Consider the following 24,346-nt stretch of genomic DNA (forward strand, 5'->3'; position numbering starts at 1 on the left):
TAAATACAGAGTGCTAAAATATTATTTAAAAGCAGCCTGAAACAAAGGTCTTCAAGGCCCTGTCTAAGTATCAACAGAGTAGGGGCCTTATGTATATTCTGAGGGAGGGAGTTCAATAAAGCATGGGACATCATAAAAAAGGCCCTGTGCGCTGTCAGCCAACATAATAGGCCTTGATGGGAGGTCAATCAGCAGGACCTCTGAAACCAATCTTAAGGCCTGGACAAGTTCATATGTGTGCAGACGGCCCTACAAATAATTTGGTCCCAAACCACTTGGGGCTCTATAAGTGCCTCCATCTTATCTGGAGTTGATTTCAGCTTGTTTGCCCTTATCTGTTCCAAAACTATTTTCAGACACCTGTTCAGTGTTTCCATAGCCTCCTTGAAACTAATCAATAGAAATAAGAAGTCGAGTTGCACTCGGGTCTCTCAATAATTTCAAGTAATTGAAAACATGGGGGACAAGATGGAACCCTGAAATACCCCAACAGTAGTCTCCCTACTCCACCATCTGGGTACATCTTTCCAGAAAGGACTGGAGTCACACTGTATTTCCCAACCTAGTTCTGGCCACAAGGATAGCATAGTCAATGGCAGTGAAAACTACTCAGAGGTCCAGAAATCCCAACAGCGCTGCACTCCCCCACCCCATTCATTTCCTAACTAACGACTGGCAGGTGAATGGAGTAGATTAGTATCATACGTGTGCAATAATATGCATGTTTAGACAGAAAAATAGTTGTACAACTCCCAGCATTTCCCCAGCCAGCCAAAGGGAAAAAGGACCACTTGGTTTGCTGTCGGTAGTCAAATGATAAAGGAGTTTAAGGATATTACCTTCTACTTACCACATGAGTGACATTCAAGGTGTTGCCATCAAATCTACACAAACTTGTGCTGTCTTCAAGGAAAATGTCACATTCTTCCAGCTCCTGGGCATTACATGGGGGGTTCTCTTTGTTAGGGTCTGGATTCTGAAACCATAAATGTATTTTATTTAGATTTCTAGGCACTCCAAAGGTGCATGAAGGCAGTATCACTGAAAAAATAGTAAAAGAAGAGCCATAGGATATACAATCAGAAATGATGAAGGATCTTGCACCAACCAATGATGCTCACAACTTAAATAAGCAATTATATTACCAGGGAGCTGGAGTGACAATGCTGATCGGTTGCAAGTGGAACCAGACACTATTGAATTTATTTCTTACATTTATAGCCTAACTTTCATCCAAGGAGCCCAAGGCAGCATAGACAATCTTCCTCCCTGCCATTTTACAAAATACATTTGTGAGGCTTGTGATTTAGGTCAGAGCTGAAAAGAAGGTAGATCTGAATCTACTGGTAGATCTCTGCGTGATTTGCATTAGATCAACAGGGTTGTCTTACTCCCAAGAATAACAACATCCAAATAACTCTTCCCACCCTAAATTATACTGTTGAAATGAAGGGAAGTTTTGGGTAACCAGGAAAGGATTTTTGTGGCTGAGGACTGGGAGCTCTGTTCATTTTTGTTACTCGAAACAAATCTTCGGGCTCAGAATTCTTTCATTCAAAGTATACAGTGGAGGCTAGTGGTTCCGATTTTGGTGGGATGGGAATCTGTTCTGGGTTTTCAGCAAGGTGCCTAACCCTATCCCCCAAATAGGTTCAGCACCTTGGATAGCTCCTTTAGAGTTATGACTGGTTCTGACTGAAACCAAGAATGGATTCACAGCCTCACCAAAATTGGAGCCACAAGCCTCCACTGAAAGCATCCCAGTTAATGGTTCCTGGTATTCAAGCCTAAAACCCTGTTTTAGGTACTACTTTTACCAAGTTTATTAAGGAAACCCAGTCTTCCAAATAATGGAGTAACTTAACCATTCATTCATTTGAAAATCTTATCTTTTTCATAAGCTTTAGGCAGATGGAGAATATAAGACAGAAAGCTTTGCTCTAATAGTCAAAGATTTTCAGAACTATGAGATATAAAAGGTAGCAACTTCCTTAGTTAAGCCCCATTTTAGATCTAGCAATGATTTCAGGCAGCCATAAGGTAGGCCATTAGATTTTTCCATGCTTGTTTAGTTTATAATTATTGTTCACCTTGGATGCACTGAATCTGTTGGCTGTATACAGAAAGCTTCAAACACCAAATGAAAATAAATGAAAGATGCAAGTCAGAAAATTCAACTTGCAAAATAAATACTAGCTTGAATAAAATACTCATGTTAACATTTTAGGTGCTGAAAGGTCTTCTTGGTGTTTCTTCTAAGGAATACTCTTTTCAATAAAGGTGATGGAGCCAGATCTCTACTGGGTTCTGCCACTGAACCGGCTGGAATATTTCCTCTTTTGAAATATCTCTAGGAGAGATAGTATTTGTTCTCCTTCCCCACCCCACACTTTGTGTGCTATTTTTGGTAAACTGAATTGACAATCTTTGTATTTTATTGTGTTGTGTTTTTGTGACGGCTTCCTTTTATTTAATGTATTCCACCATTCTATCATATAAACAGGACATCGTTAGCATAAGCTGCCGGGTGGGATTGTTGGGTGGAAAAACAGGGTAGAAATGGGGTGAAATGAATAAAATATGTTGTCTCCAAAACAACTTAGTTGCTCTTAGGTGATGCTGAAATCAATGTGAGATATTAGTCGTGACTAATTCTAGTCGTATGGATTTCAATGGGGAACAAAGTGCAACAAACTTAGTCTGGATACAACCCTATATCTTGGTTGGCGGTGAGCAACTATCATGAATGCCTAAAGAACTCCTGACTGCAGTGTAGTAGCCTAATCCTTTTGTCTGCTGTGCAAATTGAAAAGGGCGGAGGACCAGAACCAACGCTCAACACTGTGGCATCTCCCACACTACAACAAAGGCTGTACAGCTTTACACCTGAGGTACAACCATACCGTGAGCAGTCATATATGATCAGGAAGGAGACATGACAACAGTTAAGCACAGTTAACTGTTGGACCACTACTATCCTCTGGCACTGGCTCAAAATGGCATCGCCAAATATCAGTATCAAATCAGAGACACAGGATCCAAGTCCCTGGGCCAAGCAGACAACAGAAGCTAGCTAGCCGTAGTATACATGCTAGTGGAAGAGCAGCCCTTTGCTGATGATCATATGACAGGTCTAGGACAGGTATGTATGCATGATACTATTATTTATAAAAATGTACATATTTTTTCAGCTTCCTGCCTTTCACATCTATCTTTCAGAATGAGTACTTTGGAACAGGAACTTGTCTGTGGTGTTGTTGTGTGTTTTTTACAAATGTAAAACATCTTGTATACTTGTAGGGACTGTGATAAAGAACAAATCCCGTTAAAATGGGGGGCAGATATTTGCGACGAAGGAAGAGAAAGCAAACGGCAGGCAGCTTTTTTGGCACCCTTCCCTCTGCCCTTTTTAGCTAGCTGTCAGGATAGCCTTGCATTTGTAAGAGTTAAGTTGCTTGTCACAAGGTACTGCTAAAACAGTCTGCCCACAAAATTTGGAGGAAGGTGTGACTTTCCAAGCATAGCTGAGTATCGCTACAGGCACTTCAGAGTAAGATCAATTGCCACCAGTAGCACCACGCAAGCCTATCACCAACTCTGCCTTAAGATTTCCTACCTGTCCCCTCCTGTCTCATTCCTTTCTCTTGAACCTTTTTAAACAAACACCTGTGATCTGGGTTTGGAAGCTTATGTCAGCAGCACAGGAACAGCAGAAGCACCATTACATCTCAGGCGTTGCTGCTGTTGTGGCTTCAAGGAATAATAAGATGCCTTCCATTGCTGCAGCCAGATTGAAACACTTCGGTAAGCGAAGACACTTGCTGTTCTCCCCCTCCTCTATTTCAATAAACAGCTCAGGACCAAGATACCCAAAAGAACATCTGCCCAGCTAACCTTCAAGATCTTCAGACAAGGCCTTGTTGATCATTCTATGACCAAAAAAATGTTGCCACATAACTTCTCAGACATGAGCCTTCTCAGTAGTGGCACCCACCCTCTTGTATGATTTGGGAAGCAGAAATGTGGCATATTTTAAACACCTCCTGAAAAAGCACTTATTTAAGGAGGTTTTCTCTGGCTTGCAATTACTCATAACTAGTTACGCGCCTGCTCTATTGTATTGTTTTTGCATTGTCGGTAAGGCCTTTCTTTTACTAGAGCAACTTTTGTAGGTACAAAAGTATGCAGACTTCTGAACTACAAGGAATTCTTCATCAGACTTTACAACAGCAGCAACACGTGAGAAGTAATGGTGCTTCTGCTGTTCCTGTGCGGCTGATGTAAGCTTCGGAGTCTGTCATGAAGAACTCCATGCAATTAAAAAGTTTGAATACTACTGTACCAAAGGAAGTTGAGCAAATAATACATTGCAGCCTTTCAGTTCTTTCCCACAAACCCTACAAGCCTGAGATCCAACCTTAGCTAGAATGTGCAATCACATGAAATATGGAGTGTGGTTTCTCACACAGGCTGCATACCGAAGATCACTCTGTAGAATAGTTATTTCCCACCAACCTGCAGCCACACTGTCAAACTCTCGATCAAAGTAGGAAAAGGATAATGTTTTCTCCCCTTTACATGCAGGTTTATGGATGAAGAGGGGATTGTAACCTGTTAATGGCTATAAAGCTTGGAAATATGAGTGCTGGTTTTTCTGGAATAAATTACACCCCCAAAAAGTTTCTTGATGTATTCCTTCACCCAGTTCTACACGCAAGCACATTCTCTATCTCCGCAGCCTGTCTCTCTTAGAACGAGGAAGATTCATGGGAAGCACAGTTAGTGATTCTTTGGGTAAAAATAGGGCCTTTAGACAAGAACATCCCTACTTGTATCTGTGAAATGTTGGAGGGCATGTTATCTTAGTATTTCTTCAAGCTGTTGCAAAAAGCTTCAGGCTACAAACACTTAATGCCACAGTACATTTGTTAACCTTTAAAGCTGCCATGTACACTCTCCTTACAGCAACATCAACGCCACTTGGAGGCTTGGAAACGGCAAAATTAAATTGTCTTTTGTTTTGTTTTTAAGTAGTGAAGAAATTACTGAAAAAGTAAGCATCAAGATCACTGAAGAGCCATGTTATCCTCAGTCGCCACAGCCCAGCCACCTGCTCTGACAAGAGCCTTAGAATCGCGCAATCAGTTCAGGATTCATCTTATAATCCAGTGACCAGTACGCTCACCCTGCCACCAACTCAGACACAGGCAAAAGCGAATCTCTCTTTACTAAGTATTTGTGAGTCAAATTTAACAAGGTGGGGAACAAATGACGGCTACCAAAAAACATCAGACTTCCCCTTTCCTATAATGCGTAGTTATGGAAATAATGTGCTGTGGGTTTCCCCACCCGCACGCCATATTTCCACCTGCCACTGGAGGAGGGTGAGGGACAGGGAAGAGAGGAGAAAGAAGCCCAACAGTGGCATCAACATGTCTTTCTGTAATGACTCATTATGAACAGAGGAGCGAGAACTCAAAAGAAGCACTGGTGTTCGCAGCTCTTCCAGATTATCACATCTAGTTCCGTCTTGTTTTGTTTGACAGAAGTACAATATTTATTTATTGCATTTTTATACCGCCCAATAGCCGAAGCTCTCTGGGTGGTTCACAAAATAGACTAGACTTATTTATTTTATGCGTTCATTGCATTATTTCACTGGGCAGATTAGCGTTACAGGATACAATACCCTTCAAAATCCAGGTTTTTTTTTAACCTCCACTGGAACAATCACAATAGGATAAAAGAGATACTTTTTCTTCTTCTTCTATATCTTGCAGTTCTCTTATTTTAGCCAGTGTATGTCTACTTAATTCTTGACAGTACAGATTCATGTGAAGAAGGGCTGGGCTCAGATGTGCCATCTAGATGCACATTTGGGTGGGAGACATCTGATGTTGCCCTGCTCATCCTATACAAATTAGGTGGGGGAACACAGAGGAAGGTCGTGGGCTCTCCCACTCTAGAGGCCTTCAAGAGGCAGCTGGACAACCATCTGTCAGGTATGCTTTAAGGTGGATTCCTGCATTGAGCAGGGGGTTGGACTTGATGGCCTTATAGGCCCCTTCCAGCTCTACTATTCTATGATTCTAAGTTGCATTCTGATAAGCAAGACCAGTAAAGCATCAGTTTCTGACACCGCAATCCTACGCATACTTACCAGGGGGCAACGTAAGTTGACTTGTTGAACATACATCAAAGTGATTTACTTGAGTAAACATACATAGGACTACACTGATATATATATATATATATATATATATATATATATATATTTCTCTTAATATCAAGAGTTCACTTTTTATCATGCCTTTACCATTTCATCAGATGTAAGGTGCATTAAACGCTCAGTTATTGCTGCACTCTGCGCTGGGTCCGTGATGGATTCACCCCGCGAGTCACCAACTATCAGCTCTGGCCATAAACGTCCCTCTTCTTTCTTAATCATGGAAATCTCCAAACTGCAAAGAGACAAAAAAGATGACTACCGGTAGACCAGAAGATGGGACAAAGTTATACATATGAGTGCTGCAACATTTAGGGTGCAATCCTATGTATGTTTAGATGGAACATGCTGGCTAGGGAATGCTGGGAGACGTAGGACGTTTTCCCATCTAACCATGTGTAGGATTATAACCCTAGTCAACCAATCAATTAAAATATTTTGACTGACTAAAAAGGTGCCACACTTAATCAGCCAATTAATGTCTTTTTAAAAAACATTTTAAATATATTTACAGAGATGTCAAGCATCACATTAAGAGGCATTTCCTGATGAGTCAACATAAAAAATGGAATACTATTTCCATGTTGCTTCCTGTGACATGTACATGCAAGCAAAAATAAAGCATGCCTTTTTCTTTCAAACTAATTGTGCAAAATCATGGAGATTTCTTTAACTTGGTAACAGACCTGTCATGTATCAGCTACATCTATAGTATGATTTTCAGATACAATTATCAAACAATCATAACATCAGAAGCTGCCTTACCCCGAGTCAGACCAATGGTCAGTATTGTCTACCCTGTACTCAGGAGCTCATGCCTGAGTAAGGATTGCATGAAAAGGCACTTACCGAAGGGCAGATGCAGGAAGAGAAGGGGAACCCCGTGAGGGAGTGAAAAAACAAGCCAAAGGCAGGGGCGGAACCAAGGATAATGTTGCAAAATATTATTTGTGTAAAAAAGGGTTTAATGAAGGTGCCTACGCGTTTCGGACAAAAAAAGTCCTTCCTTAGGGCTTATGCCTGCACAAATGGAAAGGCCACTGTACAAAAATTCCAAATTCTGCTCCAACGTAATCCCCGTTTTGTGCCAGGAAAGGAATCAATTCTGCAAACTGAGTAAGTTGAAGTCATTTTTACTAGCTGGCACAGCTGCAAATTTATTTATTTATTACATTTTTATATTTATTTACCGCCCAATAGCCGAAACTCTCTGGGCGGTTCACAAAAATTAAAACCATGAAGAGCATAAAAACAACCAACAAATTTAAAACACAAATACAAAATACAATATAAAAAGCACAACCAGAATAAAACCAACACAGCAAAAATTAATACAGGTTAAAATATGAGATTAAAACAGCAAAGTTTAAATTTAAGTTAAATTAGTTGTTAAAATACTGAGAAAATAAAAAGGTCTTCAGTTGGCGATGGAAAAAATATTTTGAGAAAATATTGTAGGCGCAACCACAAAACAGCTGCCACAGGGTGCCTGGCTAATCACAAAATGGAATCTGGGTACAAGACAGAGGCTCTGGGTGAGCCAAATAAAATAGATCCAACAGGACTGAAGTCTGCCTACCCCAACTTATACGGTATGCCTCTTGTTTTTATTAAAGAAAGGATTCTCAAAGGGGACTACATTTCATTCAATGAAGAATTGAATAAAGCAAGACACCCGCTCTAGGAGACCATTTAAAAATAGAGAATAAACATTAACATGCCTACTGCATACTGCTTTAATTGTAAAGAAAAAGAAAATGAGGCTTGGATCCTAAAGTGCTTTTGCACAAGTGGAAAAGCAGGTCTGCACAGCCAAAGGGCACGAGTCCGATTTTCACTTATCCCACTTTTCCTAGACCACCTGTGCATTGGGAGAAAGTTAAGAAAGACTGGCAAACTGCATTGCAACCTGTCCCACAACCCTCAGGAATTATTTTTTGTGGACAGCGGTGTAACTGACTGCAAAGGGAAGAATCAGACAGAAAAGCTGTTCGGTGAACAGAATTCCCTTCTGTGAGCAGAACAGATGTTAGGACCCAAGCCAGAGCTCGTAACAACCGCAACGTGAGCAAAAAATAAATAAATCCACTTTTAGCCTCCTAATACTTCAGGTTCCTAATGAAACATGTATCCTGATCCTATGTTTATGTGGCAGTGCCCACTGATTTCAAATGGGCCTTGCTTCAAAGGATTGTACTACTGAGCAACAGCCTGGCCTGAGGCAGATAGGTTTCAAATATATATTTTGTTTCTCTTTCCACTGGAGCCCTTCTGGGTAAGCACAGTGTTCTCAAAGCTAAGACACACTGGAATGCCAAGGCACACTGGGATGTGGTCTCCGCTACCCAACCGTCTTGGCAGTTCTGCTTCTCACCACTTCTTTTGCCATCAATTGCTAATGCACCTGCAGAGTAAGAACATCTGACTGAGGTGGCCGCCATGGATAAGCCCCGTTGCATGATAAAACAACTGAACAATATTATCTCATCTCTGTACACAACCATAGGAGATGGTGTACTTCTGCTACATGGACTGATTTATTTCAAGTGTTCTCATGTAGAGAATCCTAACTCAGCAGAAGCTTTTGGGCCAGATGATTTTTCAGTCCCACCTGGTATTCCAGAAACTCAGGAAGGAGGTTATTCCAAGTTAGACAGCCCATCTGGGTTCACACAACCCATCTGGGTTGTTGTGTTGTTTGAACATTTTCGTCAGGGTGGGTTAACGCGTTGTCTAAAAGCAGCTTGTTTTCCGCAGGGTGGGTTGTGTTGTCTGAATGCAGAATATTTTCTGCAGGGTGGCTTGTTAACCATGCAGTGTGGGTTATTTTTCCTCAAACAAGCCACCTTTAGAACTCATGGCTTGTAGTTGGCTTGTTCAGAGTGGTTAACAAGCAACCCCATGGAAACCTTGCTGCGTTCAGACTACACAATAACCCACCTTGAAAAAAAAGTGCTGCACTCAGGCAACATGATAACCCACGGTTCAACAACAACCCACACTGGATGAGTTAGAGTGTTGTGTGAACCCAGCCTGCTTTAGAATTGTCTATGATGATTGAGAGCAGCACCCTAGGGTTTAGACAGGGGTCATTCTTAGCCCTACTTTGAGATGTGGGGGATTAAACGTGGAATCTCAGCCGCGCTGGCACTGAGCTACCCCCCTTCCCTTTGTCTTTCTTCTAAACAGAAACACCTGTTATCAGCAGAATGAACAGTTCTTCCTACCAGGGTTTTTTTTCCAGAGGAGGGGGGAGAGGGTAGAGCAATATTGAAAAGAAAAAGATAAACAGTATTTACAAAAGCTATGACATGCAGTAAAATAAGCAATTCATAAGAGCTGATCACCCAGCTTATATCTCAGTTTCTAAGAACAGAGAGCTATAACCACACATTTGTTTTCAAATGCTTATATCAGCAGATAAACTTAGAGCATATTTGTTGTCAAAACTGATTCTCACAAATTCATTAATTGGGTTTATGAAAATAAAAGCTAGCCAAATCAGCCTGGAATACTGACAGCTGGAGGGAAAATAATAGGGACAAGAACAGCATTAAAATAATCCTACTACTTTCAACAAGTGAATTTAGATAAAAGGAGCTTGCACTGTCATGAGCAACATGTCTGATGACTAGAAATTATATTTAAAGAAGAGGCTGGATTTTCAAACTTCAATCTCTAAAATATTAAGTAAAAGCACCACTCATTTTTACATGCTTAGGATGATCCAACAGAATAATGAAATGTGTAACCAGAGGACTATATGCAACTGGATTGGACTGGACTCCCAACAATCTCTAGCAGCAGCTAGGCAGAAAATTTAATTTGTATAAATTTGGTTTTATACCCCCCACTCATTACAGTTTACTTGGGTAACGTTGGACAATTTACTGCTTCTGAGCCTACATTGGCCACGTTCGGACGATACAATAGTTAACCATAATAGTCCACTCCACAGATGACTATTGGCATGTCACGTTGGGGTATCCCCAACACTACATGCTAATAGTCATCTACGGAGTAGATTATTAACACAGGGTTGACTACTGCTCACGCCACCCCTTGCCTTCTTTGTGCTGAAGGGGTGCATGGCTCTCCTGCGCCTTTCTCCATGGCGTCCCAATATGGAAAGCGGGAACCAGCGTTGCCATTTGGTGGAGGGGGTAGGGAGGAAGACGCAGAAGAGTCACTGCCGAGCGTCCCCCTCCGCTTTCTCAATTGGACATAGAACGCGTGGAGAAGGACGCTGTTAGAAGAGCTCTTCTGACAGTGTCCTTTTCTGCGCGCTGCATATCCACACATGGAGAAAGAGTGCATGGAGGAAGGATGCCTGCATAGCAGGGGATCCCTCCGCCATGCACACTTTCCCCATTTGTGGATAAGGAACGCACGGAGGACGCAGTCAGACGAGCTCTTCAGTTCTTCTAACAGCGTCCTTCTCCATGCGCACCATACCCACAAATGGCGAATGAGATGCGGCAGATTGCCTGACAGCCTGCAAGAGGATTGTCTTCCTCCACCATGCCTTGTTCGCCTCAAAGTGGCGGTGAATGAGGCAAGGGCTGGAGACGCTACGATCTCCTGCCGCTCTCAAGCTTGACAGCGGCAGGAAATGCTTATGGGCCCCACCTCAATATTGGCGGAAGGATATTTCCCGTGGTTTAACGTTACACGTCAAGTTGTGGGAGACACCCTTCATTCAAATGTTAGATGTGCGTATTGATGATTGCCCCATTTGTTTTTCTGACGTAGCTCCTCGTCTTGAATCCAAGGCTTCTCCTAAATTTAAGGAGTTAGGGGTTAGTAGTGGTGGGTTTGCAGTAGGAGAGGGGAATGTTCCCTGGAAAAACGTGTTTTTTGTGAACTGCCCAGAGAACTTTGGCTATGGAGTGACAATGTCATGTCTAACCTTACTGCCCCTGTCTTAGGAGAAGATGTTTCAGGTAATCAATCAGAATGAGATTCAGAACTAGAAGATGCAGCGCCAGACACCAGCTAGCTTGTACCAGTGGGAGAGGAAGCTCTCACGGGTGATTCACCAGCTGGGAGTCAGCCCTCTCTAGAGCTTATCTCCTCAAGGCCAAATCCTACACACTCAGCAGGAAGTGAGCTTTCTTCCAGAGGAGAGCACCCTGACAAGATAGCTGATGCTAGGGTCTGCTGGAAGGTAAAACGCACAGAGCGGAAAGAAGGTGTGAGAAGGTCGGTCCGGCTAGAATTGTGCCAGAACTTGCCTCCACACCAAGCTCTCTGAAGTTATGGGCGTTTAAGGGAAAGCTGCCTGTTCTCCTTGGTAGGACAAATGTCTCGCTTAGTTTGCATAGTTTTGCCTAGGGGGAAGTTTCCAAGAGATCAGACTCTCTTCAGGTGGAAGAGATGTTTGTTGCTTAATAAAAGCTTTGTAGATTACCTAGCTAGCTGATGTGAGGGTCTGCCGGAAGCTAAAACGCACGGTGTGGAAGGAAGGCATGAGAAAGTTGGTTCAATTACGCCAGAACCTGCCTCCGCACTAGGCTCCCTGAAGTTACAGACATTTGGGAAGTGGTTTCCTATTCTTCTTGAGCGGACAATTGTCTTGCTTAGTTTGCATAGTTTTGCCTAGGGGGACATTTTGAAGAGGTTAGACCCTCTTCAGGTTGAACAGACGTTTGTTGCTTAATAAAAGCTTTGTGAATTACTTAACAAGTCTCATCATTTGCCTCCCATCGAAAGCAGGAGTTTTCTGAGAAACACGACAGATATCCCTTTTCCTTTAGGACTGCATGGAAGTTGCCCACTAATTACCAAATGTCTATAACTCAACACTAAATTTGGGTCTTCGGTTCCATCAGCTATTAATTAACCAATTCAGGCTATCTCACCTATTTTCTTTAATTATCCATGTGGAGCTTTCATGGTCAATCAATGAAAAAAGAGTTCCTTCCAGTACAAGGAGTGGATCTTTCAGTGTTACACTAAGACGATCTGGAGAAAAGTGCACCTGTACGTCCTCTTTAGCGAAGTCTTTGTGCAAGTGAAAACTGATCGTCAAATCATCTTCAGTCTGTTTCCAGTAGTACAGGGACTCTATAGATGGAAACACAAAATGGGAATACATTAATAGTTTACAAACTCAAGCACTGAAAACATTTGCAAGAAGATCTGGGGACAGGTTTTCAGAAAACCAGCTTTTTTTGCAGTTAACCCCCTCCCACCATCAAATAGAAAATACTATAGTCACTATTTATATGGGACTAGCAGCACCACGGCACAACTTCTCTTTCGCTGCCACCACCTTCTTCTTTATCTTTAAAATGAATGAGGGAACTTTAAACCGTCTTTTTATTTGTTTTTGTGTGTGAGTGTATATCACCAATCTATGGCAACACCTAAGACTGAGAAAGCAGGGTTAAAATAACAAAACACTATTGAAAACGTTATTTATAAATAAAAAGGTATTTAAATACAACTTATGTTTAAGGTTATTAAAATAAATATACCTCCTTCCACCTCCCAGGGAAAACTAACTCCCCCCCCCAAACTATAGCCCCAATTTCCCAATCGTACCCTGATGAAAGACCGTCCTTCTCCCCTACTTCTCCCTCCATTTCTCTTCTCTCTCTCTCTACTCCAAATGAAACAACCAACCAGATGACACCATTCAAACAGTTCAACATTCTAACTCCCCCTACTTACCATTGCCTGTAATAAAAAAAGAATTGGCCAAAGCAAATCAAGCCCTCAATGAAACATTCAAAATGATACACATAAACAACAAAATAAAATACCCTTCCGTCACAGTCGTCCACCCAGCATCGCTGCTGCTCCCTGCGGCTTCAGAAGTCAGCACCACTTCTCCTAATCAATTGTGTGAACTGCTGTGCAGGTGGAAAGGAGAAGCAATCCTTTTTCTAACCCCTGCAAGTTATCCATTTATGTCTCCAGGCATGTCCTTGTTAGTCTGCCATATCCTGAGGTAATAGCCATCAAGCTATTCAGCCTTTCAAATAAACAAACTGCATTTTGCTCATTTCTAGACTAGGCAAGTTGATTTCTACACAGATAAAAAGTTTAAAGGCAGTTGCTGAAGTCTAACAACTGTATGGAATGTACAATGCACTGAATGTGTACATAAATACATGGCTTCAAATTGGGTTTTGTTGCTGGGGAAAAAACATGGCGGGCAGCAAGGGGCAGGTTTGGACATTCAAACAAACCACAACTTGGTTAACCAAATCAAGGCCTATCTCTTTGAACAACAACATTTATAAAATGAAACGTATATCGCTAAACCGTTGCAACGAAGGAAGTATTAAATGCACTGGCTTTATTATAAATGAAAATGGCTAAGGCTTTAGTAGCGGTTTGCTTTCAAACAACTCCACTTGCTACGAAGTGAGAAACTGAACGAGCAGCCATCATACAAAGAGGCATAGGGTTGGATCCAGGATTTGCCTTTCATGGACAGAAGGGCTGTGCTCACGGAAGGTGCATCTGCCCAATTTTCAGGACTCACCGCCTCTCTCAGAGTCACAGTTCTCCCGGTTCAGCAGAGCCCGCATTACGCTCTGTGTAACCTTTGCAGGGTGGGTGGAAGGGTTGACGTCTGCTGCTGCAAGCCCAGAAGCACACACTTACATTTGGATCCAGCCCACAACCTCTACGCTGGACTACCATAAAGCAAATCTCTTCCGAGGGAGGGATGTCTGCCTGCCACTCCCCTCCCCCCCCTCTCTCACACACAAATAAAAACATGCTACATTAGTGCTTCAGCATCTGCAGTGGCTTTCTGTAGTCATCTGGTCTTAATTAGTGCAGATTGTATATCTGACGGAACACCTCTCCCAACATGAACCTACCCACACACTATGCTCCACATCTCAAGTCCTCCTCTGAGTGCCTACTCAGAGGGAAGCTCGGAGGATGGCAACAAAGAAAAGGGCCTTTTCAGTGGTGGTGCCTCAATTATGGAATAATCTCCCCAACGAGGCTCGCCTGGTGCCAACATTGTTATCTTTTCAGTGCCAGGTCAAGACTTTTCTCTTCTCCCAGGCATTTAACAGCGTTTAATAGCATATGCTGAGGTTTTTTTTTATCTGACCCCAGAATAGTTTTTTTTTAATGGACTGTCTGTTCCTGTTTGTATTTTGTGCTTTTTATGGTTTTAAATTTTGTATATTTGTTTTTAATGTTCACTGTTTTTAACTTTTGTAAACCGCCCAGAGAGCTTTGGCTATGGGGCGGTATATAAATGTAAATAATAATAATAATAATAATAATAATAATAATAATAATAATAATATAATAACATAACATAAAGGCTTGAACTGATGGTGCTAATTGTATTTGGGAGGCTGGAGCATGGGGAAGAATATGTCACAACCTTTAACTACTATCATCATCCACCTCAAATTTAAGATCTGCAAAGACATGCAGAAAGAAGTTATGAGTGGCTGCCCCCAACTGTGAAGTACTCTGATGTCTTAATACCTCCTGGAAGATGTTTATTATGGCCTGGAATAGGGCGTAACAAAGGCCACATGTTAACATTTGAGTACTGTACAATTTTTAAATACATTTTCTACGCTGAAGCTTCAGGACAAGATGGGTTGCAAGCAAAATTAGTAATCATGGACAGGAATGCAGGGTTACCTTTCTTGTTCGCTTCTGCTTTCTCCTTTTCACTTTCATCTTGTTTGTTCTCATCACTCTGTGCAAGCCTGTAAGGCTTGTAAGAGATAACCATCAGGCCATCACCGCTCGGCTCTATAGCGGCATAATGAGGAACTGATTTTCCTTGAAGGACTCGGCGCTTGGAGATTTCGTACCCTTGATCACCTGATCAAAAGAAAACCAACACCATTGAATTTGTTCAATCCCCCAATTTTAAAAGGATAAACATTCAGCGACAAATATTGATGAATCTCTTTCTATCCCCCCACCCCACCCCATGTGGATGGCTGGAAGGTCTTGATCATATAAAATATCAGTACACAGAGATGGAGATAGATAGGGAAGTCTAAAAGACATCTAACATAATTTTAGTATTCTCTGCCTGACAGATTGTAAGACAACCCATACACTGTTTGAAAAAGAACTAAAACGTACCTACTTGTGGGGTCAGTGCAACCACAATAGGACAAAGCTTTAGAAACTCTCTCTCACACACACACTCACCTCCCAGGTCATTCCATTCAAGTATCCTTCTACCATATGGGTGCTGCTGCCAGACCTGCAACCGTTACCTGAAGGTTTGCAGTGAGGACCATTGCTATGGAAACAGTCTCCAGAATGTAGTTCTCACCCCATTCTAGCAACATCCATGCTGCTTTTTAAGGCTATGCACCTACGCACTCTACGAGCTGCTCTCAAGCCTGCTGGTCACTTCCATTATACTCTGACTAGATGCTATGTGGTAATATGCCTCTACTCCCTGCTTCCTCAACATCTTCTGAGACAACCCTGCCAAGGTCTTTTTATTGCTAGTTTACCTTTAATAAATGTTAGGAATTTGTGTCTCTGCATATTCAAGAACTCAGTTAGTGTGTGTGCACAATTATCTCATAGTTTTCCTTTACCATAACTTCATTTAACAGCCTCTTTTGTTCATAAGGTATATTAACTAGCCCTCACTCCTACATTAGCATACCCCATTCTGTGTAAATTACTACAATAAAAAGCTACTCCAACAACAACCCAAAAAAAATATTGCTGCCTCTTCTCTCACTCAAGAGACTTCTTCATTCACTCCTCAAGTGTCTCCTCTCCCCCTGGACTTGCAATCATCTCAATGGGTTCACTCTTAATATGTCTTATTCTAGAATGTCTAGTTCCTGCTAAATGGAAAAAAAGGGTTTTGGAGCTTCTGCTCTGTTGAAATATCAGCGGTTTTGTCTCAACCCAGTATGCGTTTCTTGGGCAGCCGTACTGGCCTGAGGAATCACCTTTGACAATGGCAAGTGGGTAGACAAGTAGCATTTCGCTTAGCCTACTTCGTCCCTAATGATTACTGGCCATCTGGAATCAAAATGGCCTAAAAATATCTCTAAGCAATTCAATTCATATGCTATCTAAATGCATTTTTATTATGGCAAACACTGTAACCCCAATTCCCAATACAGCCCTCAAATCCCCTAAGAAGCCACCCCTGAAAATTGGAGAATCCTGCAGAGTGGCATTTGCTACAACACAATGGGGTACAGTTGGAAAATAATGTAGACAAGCCTTCCTTCTTTATACAGAAGTGTTCTTTATATCCAGGCTGAAACCACACATATAGGTTTTCCCACTGATATTGGGAACAATGTGTAGAATTGGGTAGCCTCACACAGAAGTTTAATTGAAAGATAAGTTCATGACAGCGAGAACTTAAGCTTTATCACTAAAGGATGATTACAAGAACTGTTTTCCCCCCAAAATACAAATTGGTACACAGTATTTCTTAATAAGCCAGAATATCTTTTTTACTTGTCTGAAACAATCACACATGAGACGATACCCTGGTTGGTTCATAAGATTAAATTCCTTTTGCTGTCTCCAAAGAAAACCAGTCAAGTCTTCTAGCTATTTTCCTTCTACATTTTCTCATTAAAGTAAGACTAAAAAAAAAGATTGCTTATAAAGTAACCAGAGCCGTGTCTGAAAGACCTAAGGAAATCTATAAAATTAGATGCCAATAACAGCTACTAGAAAGCCAATGCGCTGAACAGAGGAATATAAATAAAAACCCACATTAATTTCCAACCCTAAGGGCCTTTGCATCAGCAGGTAAGGTATTCTCTGGTAAAATGGAGTCTCTGTTTAAGCCATCTGGGTCTGATGCTTCAGGGTACTAGTTGTGTCTGTACAGATGTGTGTGAGAGAGAAGGGAGGGGGCTGCAGGGAAATTTAATACTGCCTTCAACATCTTTTATTTAATCGCCATTTGGGATTGACAGGAAGTGTTCATCTGTATGGGAGAGATGGTATTGGGATGAAGCATACATTGGGCAGCTGCGGAAGGTCTGCTAAGCCAGGTGGAGGAAGAGTAGAAGAAAACCTCACATGGAGCTAAAAACTATGAAGAAACGGTTCCCTTTGGGGTAAGAAGGAGCAGAGCTTTGCTTCAACACCAACCTAATCCAAGATACTTAAAGGAAATGCAACGTATTCCTCTGTCCCAAGCCCAAAATCACAATTCCAGAGCAGAGTGAGGCATGCCAGGCACAGTCTGTTTTTACCAGTTGTTGTTGTTGTTGTTGTTGTTCTTGCTTTGGAAACTATGTTTGGGTTTTTTCACCCTTCTGCATACTGCAGGGATTCTCAATGCCTGCTGAAAGCTCCCCGTAGCGCATGGCTTTGTCACTTTGGCTACATAAGCATCAGCACTGTCACTTGCAGATGAGACACAGAATATACGATGGATGATGCTATTACAGAAGAAAGGAAGGGAAGACCCAAGGCTAATGATTTTGGTGGTTTCCATGCAGTTGATCTAACGTCTAGTTCCAGCTCCAGAGAGGTTGTCTGCACATGCTCTGGCTGCATCCTAGGATGCTGTGTTTGGAAAATACGGAGGAAAGGCACGCAACACCCACATTTCCAAGACATCTGCCCTAGACCAAAACAAGGTTTACTCAGAAGTCAGTTCCACTGATTTCAGCATGACTGACTTTTAAATTTTAAAATGCTTAGGGTCGTTGCCGTACTCTGTTACCATTTCTAAAACATTTTAGCAAGCAGATTAGCAAGCACACTCATATTCATCACTTTTATACCAGATACGCCGGAATGGCGACTTCATAAATACGTAAGCATTTACGGCTGTCTTTTTCACACACACAAAAGGCAAAACCAAGTGAAATACTCACCTTCCTTAGCCGTTTTCACAATTGTAACCCACTCCAAGGAAACGTGGAAGCCGCTGCCTTGCACGTCCAATTCATCTTTTTCTACTCGCAGAAGTAAAACACCTACTGAATGTGCATCTAACTGCAGGAAGGAGATGCTGTGGACTATAACAAAGGGGCTCTCAAATTCTTCGCTGAATAATATCTGGGGGAGAGAAGGATTCTTGTAAGCTACCAAGTGGTGCATGCTTTAGACTGAACAGAAAACTTAGTGCTAGAACAGGGGGATGTTACAGGGCAGAGAGAAGCTGATCCGGGATTCTAGGTTTTGGTGGCCGTGCTGCATATACTCCAGTGATGCTTAGCTCCAGGCTCAGAGGAGCAAATACCTTTTGGAATATACTGATGAGACAGACACATACAACCGCATACCCAGGATAATTAGAGTAGGGAGTACAATCAATTGAGGTGTATACAACTGGCTGAAAGTGTATGGCTGTTTTTCATCCAATGTTAAGTTTTCCCCTCTAGATCTTTACTCAGGCTTCACGTCTATAAAAATATTTATTCTGGTGCCTATGAAGTTCATATGCTAGATGATTTCAACTGTCTAATGAATTGGTAGGCAACATACAGCTTCCAAAGCTGGGCAGATCCAGTAAACACCATGGCAATGCAGAGATCAAAGCGCCCAGGTCCTGTTGCTAGAGTTCCCAGTTCTAGATCTCAGTACCTTACATTTGCCCTTCTATTTATTTATTTATTTATTACATTTTTATACTGCCCAATAGCCGAAGCTCTCTGGGCGGTTCACAAAAATTAAATCAGGTCTAGATCAGGTTAGTAATGTCTTGGGATTCCATGTGTGGTGAAAGACATTTAGTTTCTCCTATATGCTGTTATTTCATGTTGAGAGGCTGATATTTAAAACAGCAGCAGAAGGGTCGTTTTAAGAATTCCAACCTCCTCTCTAGCACTGGGCTTCTCTACATGAGGCTTTTATCATGCATTCATAATTGCTCACTCGTGGAAGTTTGCAGCTCCTTTACACGTCATTGTCAACCTCCAAGACCTTTCCTGTGCTTTATGACCTTTATCCTGGCTTTTTTAAGATCGGGAAAAGCATTGCATTTTCTCTAGAAGCGTGATCATAACAGTTATACCACACCACCATCTAGTGGCTGTATAATGAAACACATAGAACTTTCAGAGAAAGACACCCCCCTGTGAAAACGAGCCATTTTTAATCCTGCAAGCCTTCGTGTAAAGGAGCTGTTCTTAATCCTGCAAAGAATCCAGAAGCAAAAGCCCTGGTAAAGTGGTGGGATAAAATTCTGGTATAAAGAAGCTCTATTTAACATGGTGAATATACTGTCTGTGTTCAGATGATCGCAGGGATGAAAGAAGCCATCATGGCTTCTTCCCTCGCCCCCGTGCATGCTGTATGCACAACTGCAATTTGTTTAATTACCTGCAATGCAGCACAAGTTGCTGTGTTATCTGAACCCAGTGCGCTATGCTGCAGGGGTGACTTCTTACCAACACCGCAACCCCTACTACAAGCCATGGGTTGTAGTGTGGAAGAAGCCAGTCACTGAAAATTTAGAATCTGCTACAGCGAGTGGCTGTTAAGAATTGCCTTAGAGGATCAGAACAGAGTCCATCTCCCCCAGTATTCTTTTTTCAATAGAGGCCAGCCAATAACTGAGCTTTCGCAAGGAAGACACAATGAACCTCACCGTTTACTGAAAGAGAAATATTCTCAGGTGCTGGAAAAAAAACTTTTATTATGCCCAACATGTCTCAGAAAGGACTTTCATTCCTCAGGGGTCACTTACCTTTCTCCAAACGTCTCACAAAGAATCTTTTCCAAGGCTTCTTCTATCTTACAATTCTCAAAGCACTGGAAAGAATCTTAACTGATTACTGCAGTGCTCTATAGTGCTACGGAGCAGTTTCAGCACATTTGGGGGGGAGGGGCTGTGCCAGGGGGCAAAAGTGGCTCCTTGACATTCAGAAGTTGCCCACCTCTGCTTTAGGCATTCATTTGGGATTTCCTATCAATTTGCTCAGAAAACCTAGGCTGCTGGGAGATAAGACAAGCAAAGTGGATTCTTCAATGCTCAGTAAAAACCACTCGTGGTATGATATGATTAACTGCATTTAGACTGACATTAATGTTAACATGATGTTCACAAATTTCTTCTGCTGCATATATTAATACCTAACTCTCCGCTGACTTCTGAACAAAATCAAATTTCACATTTCAAGAATCAACTAAATTAGAGTACTATGCTGAAAGGCACACTTCAAAGAACAATGATCCAGAGAGACACTTTAGAATGGTGACAGATATTTCTGAGCCATAATCCTTTACATTTAATGCCCTTTTATTTGCTTCATTTGATTTCAAATAGACCTTTAACATACAATACTTAATTCAGTAACATTAAATATAATGAGAGGGGACATATGCCAGTAGAAGAAGTACAATGCTTCACAAAGTTCATGGAATTCCCTCCCACTGAGGTGTGTATATATGCTTGACTCTGCAAATGTTCAAATGTGCTTTAAAAATTCACCCATTTGGGGTTGCTTTTTTGTTAATTAGAACTTTTTATCTTTGCAAGTTTAAACAGTGCTGCTGTAAGGGCGTGATTTTTATTTATTAGGTCACTTATTATAATTTAACTGTCACACACACACACGTGTGTGTGCGTGCACACACATGTAAGCATGTGTGCGTGTGCGTGAGAGAGAACATATGAATGATATATATCACACACACAAGAAATTGAAGGCTGGACCTGATAAAGCAGAATACTTCTCATTCTCTGGCATTCTCTTTTTCCTTTGCCCCATTTGTCATTTTACTCTGCCATATTATTTTTCTGTTTTCACTAGGTTTTATATTTTTTGCTGTATTTTTATTATTTTCTGCTTTTAATTACTGTCTATTGTATTTTTAATACAGTATTCGTTTTACTTTTCTTTCTTTTTTGGCTCTGTAGGTCACTCAGAGAATATCGGTTGAAATGTATAAGTCAATAAAATTATCTTCATCATCTGGTATGCTTCCAGCTACTGACTTTGTAGTTCCTGGGCTACTATACTACTTTATTCAAATGAAGAATGGCAGTAGTTTAAGATTTTGGGGTCTGCAAGTCCATCTTTAAGAAACAGCAGTGGAAAAAGTAATTATGCCAATAACTGGTATACACAGGAAGGCTGAGACAAAATGGTGTCACATCTGGCTTGATGCAAGAATCCTCAGTCACTTGGGGAAAGAAGCAGATAGTTTTCAAAGCACATTCTAAGGCCCCATACATAAGGAAAGCTGTTAAGAGATTTGCAAGACTTACTTCCCACTTTTCACATGAACCGTCTCCACGCTTGCCTGTTCGAATCAGATACAGTCTTCCTGTTCCATCTGAAAGGGTAACCCAGGTGGAAGATGTGAAATGTATTGATGCACAAAGGCGATTATCACAAACTATCAAGTCTGCAGGAAGCCTGAACACTTCTCTTGGCTTTTTTAAGGCAGTGTCCTGTAAGCAAAACACAAAAACATTGTTATTTGTCTTATTATGATTTCAAACAAACACTTTAAAGAACAACATTTCATAGTTGAGACTTTTAGAGGTCGGTGGTAGTTGTAATTTTTTTGGCTTTGGCCTTACATGTCTCTGGCAGACTGGAGCCTCCTCAGCTTTCTACACTTTAGCTAAAGCCCAGGGGAAGACATCATGAGGTAATTCTTTACACAGCACATTTTCAGTCAAGGAAGTGTCGACAGCCTGGGAGGCTTCAGAGCAATGATGAAATGTGTAATAGAAAGAAAAATACAACCACCTACGTAAGGTAAAAAAACACCGCCAACACACATTCAAAATAAATTATAAAAATGCCTTGGGAATGAGGCAAAAAAATGGAAGCCTCTTTCATGGGGGAAGAAAACTTTCAGGGCATTGAAGGACAGATTTTGGCACAGCATTAGCTCCACCTTTTCCTTGGAGTTGGCTGTAACACTGCCCCACCTCACACCTGCTCTCAGGGAAGAAGCAGTAGAGGTAAGATGCAGCTACAATCACCCCTCAGAAATGTAACATTTAGAAGACCCCGAGGAAGGTGCTAAACCTTAAAGAATGACAACCAGAGCTCAGCTAAAAATTCCCAGAACATATTTTTCTTTTCTTACTCTCCTAGAAATAAAAGGCTACTTTCCAATATTTTCCTCCAAATTTTCTTCAACTTTTTTTGTGGTGACTACATTCCCCCTCCCCACAATGCCCTGGAATTATACTAGCTATGTGGCATTGTGGAAGATGCAAAATAAGGGCCAGGCTGCCAACATTTGATGATGTTGCCATTTGCAGTGGCAGTGCAAACCCCCCACCCGCAAAAAAAACCCCACCTTTGCTACAACCCTTGCCTATGGCGAGCCCTACCTCTGAGAAATTGTTGGAGAATTTCTCTTCCCTGGAGAAATTTGGTGAAACAAACGATTTTTAATGTTTACTATTTTTAATTGTTGTAAACCGCCCAGAGAGCTTCGGCTGTGGGGCGGTATATAAATGGGAGGGCTGATGATTTCACATCCTCCTTTCCAGAAGCATCTAGGGCTGTGTTCAGACAACACGATAGTCGATGGTGGGATAATAATCAACTCTACAGTTGTTTACCTAGGGGGTACTCCCCACACAGCATGATAATAACCAACTGTGGTGTGAACCACTCTTGACTTGCGACTCTGTGGCTGATGAAATAGCCAATGGTGGCCGAAGAAATAATCAACAGTGCCCTCCACACAACACAATAACCAATAGTGGTTCAAATAGCCAACTCTGCACAGCATTGGTTATTTGCATTGGCTATTTCGGCCAAATAGTCAACCGTTGGTTAAAAATCTTCCTCCACACAACACGAGAACCCATGGTGGGTAAAATAACCAACCATTGACTATTTAAACCACCATTGGTTATTGTATTGTCTGAACCCAGTCTAGGTGGCTAAAGCTGAAAACGGATGCTGATCTGGAATCACAGAATAGTAGAGTTGGAAGGGGCCTAAAAAGCCATTGAGTCCAACCCCCTGCTCAATGCAGGAATCCACCCTACAGCATACTTGACAGATGGTTGTGCAGCTGCCTCTTGAAGGCCTCTAGTGTGGGAGAGCCCACAACCTCCCTAGATAACTGGTTCCATTGTCATACTGCTCTAACAATCAAGAAGTTTTTCCTAATGTCCAGCTGGAATCTGACTTCTGACTGGCACCTTGGCCTGATCTAGCAAGGCTCTTATATTCCTATCAGAATTAAAAGCCATATACACTGTGCATTGTGGACAGGGTTAGTTTCCAATGCCCTTGGACTTGAATAGCCATGCTAGAGGTTTAAGCTGCACTCTCAGTTACGGATGGGCTAAGAAGGCAATTTCACAATCTCTACTCTTGTCTAAATATCAAGCTCCATCTTGAAGTCAGCTTCCATTTTCAGGGAGCAAAACCCCTTTCAACATCACAGTCTCCAAGGTAACAGCTCCTCAACAGTTAGCATTAGTACGAGCCGGTTTCTGGCATATAAGTACACAGACTGACTTCCTGACATGTTCGTTGAAACATTTTACAGATAATTCTGGGGCAGGACCTCACTCAGAGCTGTAATTTCCAGGTCTGTAGCAGAAATGAGGAGGGAGATGCTCATCCCATCGAGATCAGGAGGACAAACATAATTATTTGAAAGTGAAGGAAAAGTAGTAACTTCTCTTTCAGAGATGAGGTAGAGGTGTGTGTGTGTGTGAGAGAGAGAGAGACAGAGAGAGAGAGAGAGAGAGAATGAGAGAACACAACAGGCTTCCAAAAGATAGAGGAACATCATGTATTATTATTATTATTATTATTTACATAGCTGATCCAGAGCCAAAGCTCTCTGGGCGGTTTACGTAGGATAAAAAACACTATACAAAAAATTAAAACCACAAAAACATACAGTTTTAAACCACAAAAACATACAAAAACAAACCCAGGTTAATTACATATTGCTAAATGCCCGGAAGAAGAGGAAAGTCTTGACCTGGCACTGAAAAGATAACAATGTCAGCGCTAGGCTGACATTTTTATACTTCTCCTCCATGGATTTTACATAATAAAAAGCCCAGCAATCCTAGCTCCTTTCTTAGCTTCTTCTCAATGGCACATAGCCTTTGATATTCCTAGAACTTTATGCAATCCTTTCTGCAGAAGCAGCTTCTGGGTTCCAGGCAATTGCATTCAAACCTGGTCTCCTCACCTTTCGTTTGGCTGTGGGGTTTCTAAG

At 41.6% G+C, this 24,346-nt stretch overlaps 1 protein-coding gene across 1 annotated transcript in view; it reads right to left on the reverse strand.

Moving 5' to 3' along the window:
• NUDCD1 (NudC domain containing 1) overlaps positions 1 to 24,346 on the reverse strand; it is a 45,034-nt gene that overhangs the window by 11,133 nt on the left and 9,555 nt on the right. The window contains exons 3-8 of the mRNA XM_063131052.1: positions 21,396 to 21,581; positions 18,055 to 18,238; positions 14,858 to 15,043; positions 12,088 to 12,292; positions 6,317 to 6,461; positions 851 to 976 (exon numbers count right to left, since the gene is read on the reverse strand). Of these exons, the coding sequence (XP_062987122.1) occupies positions 851 to 976; positions 6,317 to 6,461; positions 12,088 to 12,292; positions 14,858 to 15,043; positions 18,055 to 18,238; positions 21,396 to 21,581 (1,032 nt within the window). The remainder of the gene's footprint in view (positions 1 to 850; positions 977 to 6,316; positions 6,462 to 12,087; positions 12,293 to 14,857; positions 15,044 to 18,054; positions 18,239 to 21,395; positions 21,582 to 24,346) is intronic.

The sequence above is a fragment of the Elgaria multicarinata genome, chromosome 7 (genome assembly GCF_023053635.1).
Source record: "Elgaria multicarinata webbii isolate HBS135686 ecotype San Diego chromosome 7, rElgMul1.1.pri, whole genome shotgun sequence".
Classification (NCBI taxonomy): domain Eukaryota; kingdom Metazoa; phylum Chordata; class Lepidosauria; order Squamata; family Anguidae; genus Elgaria; species Elgaria multicarinata.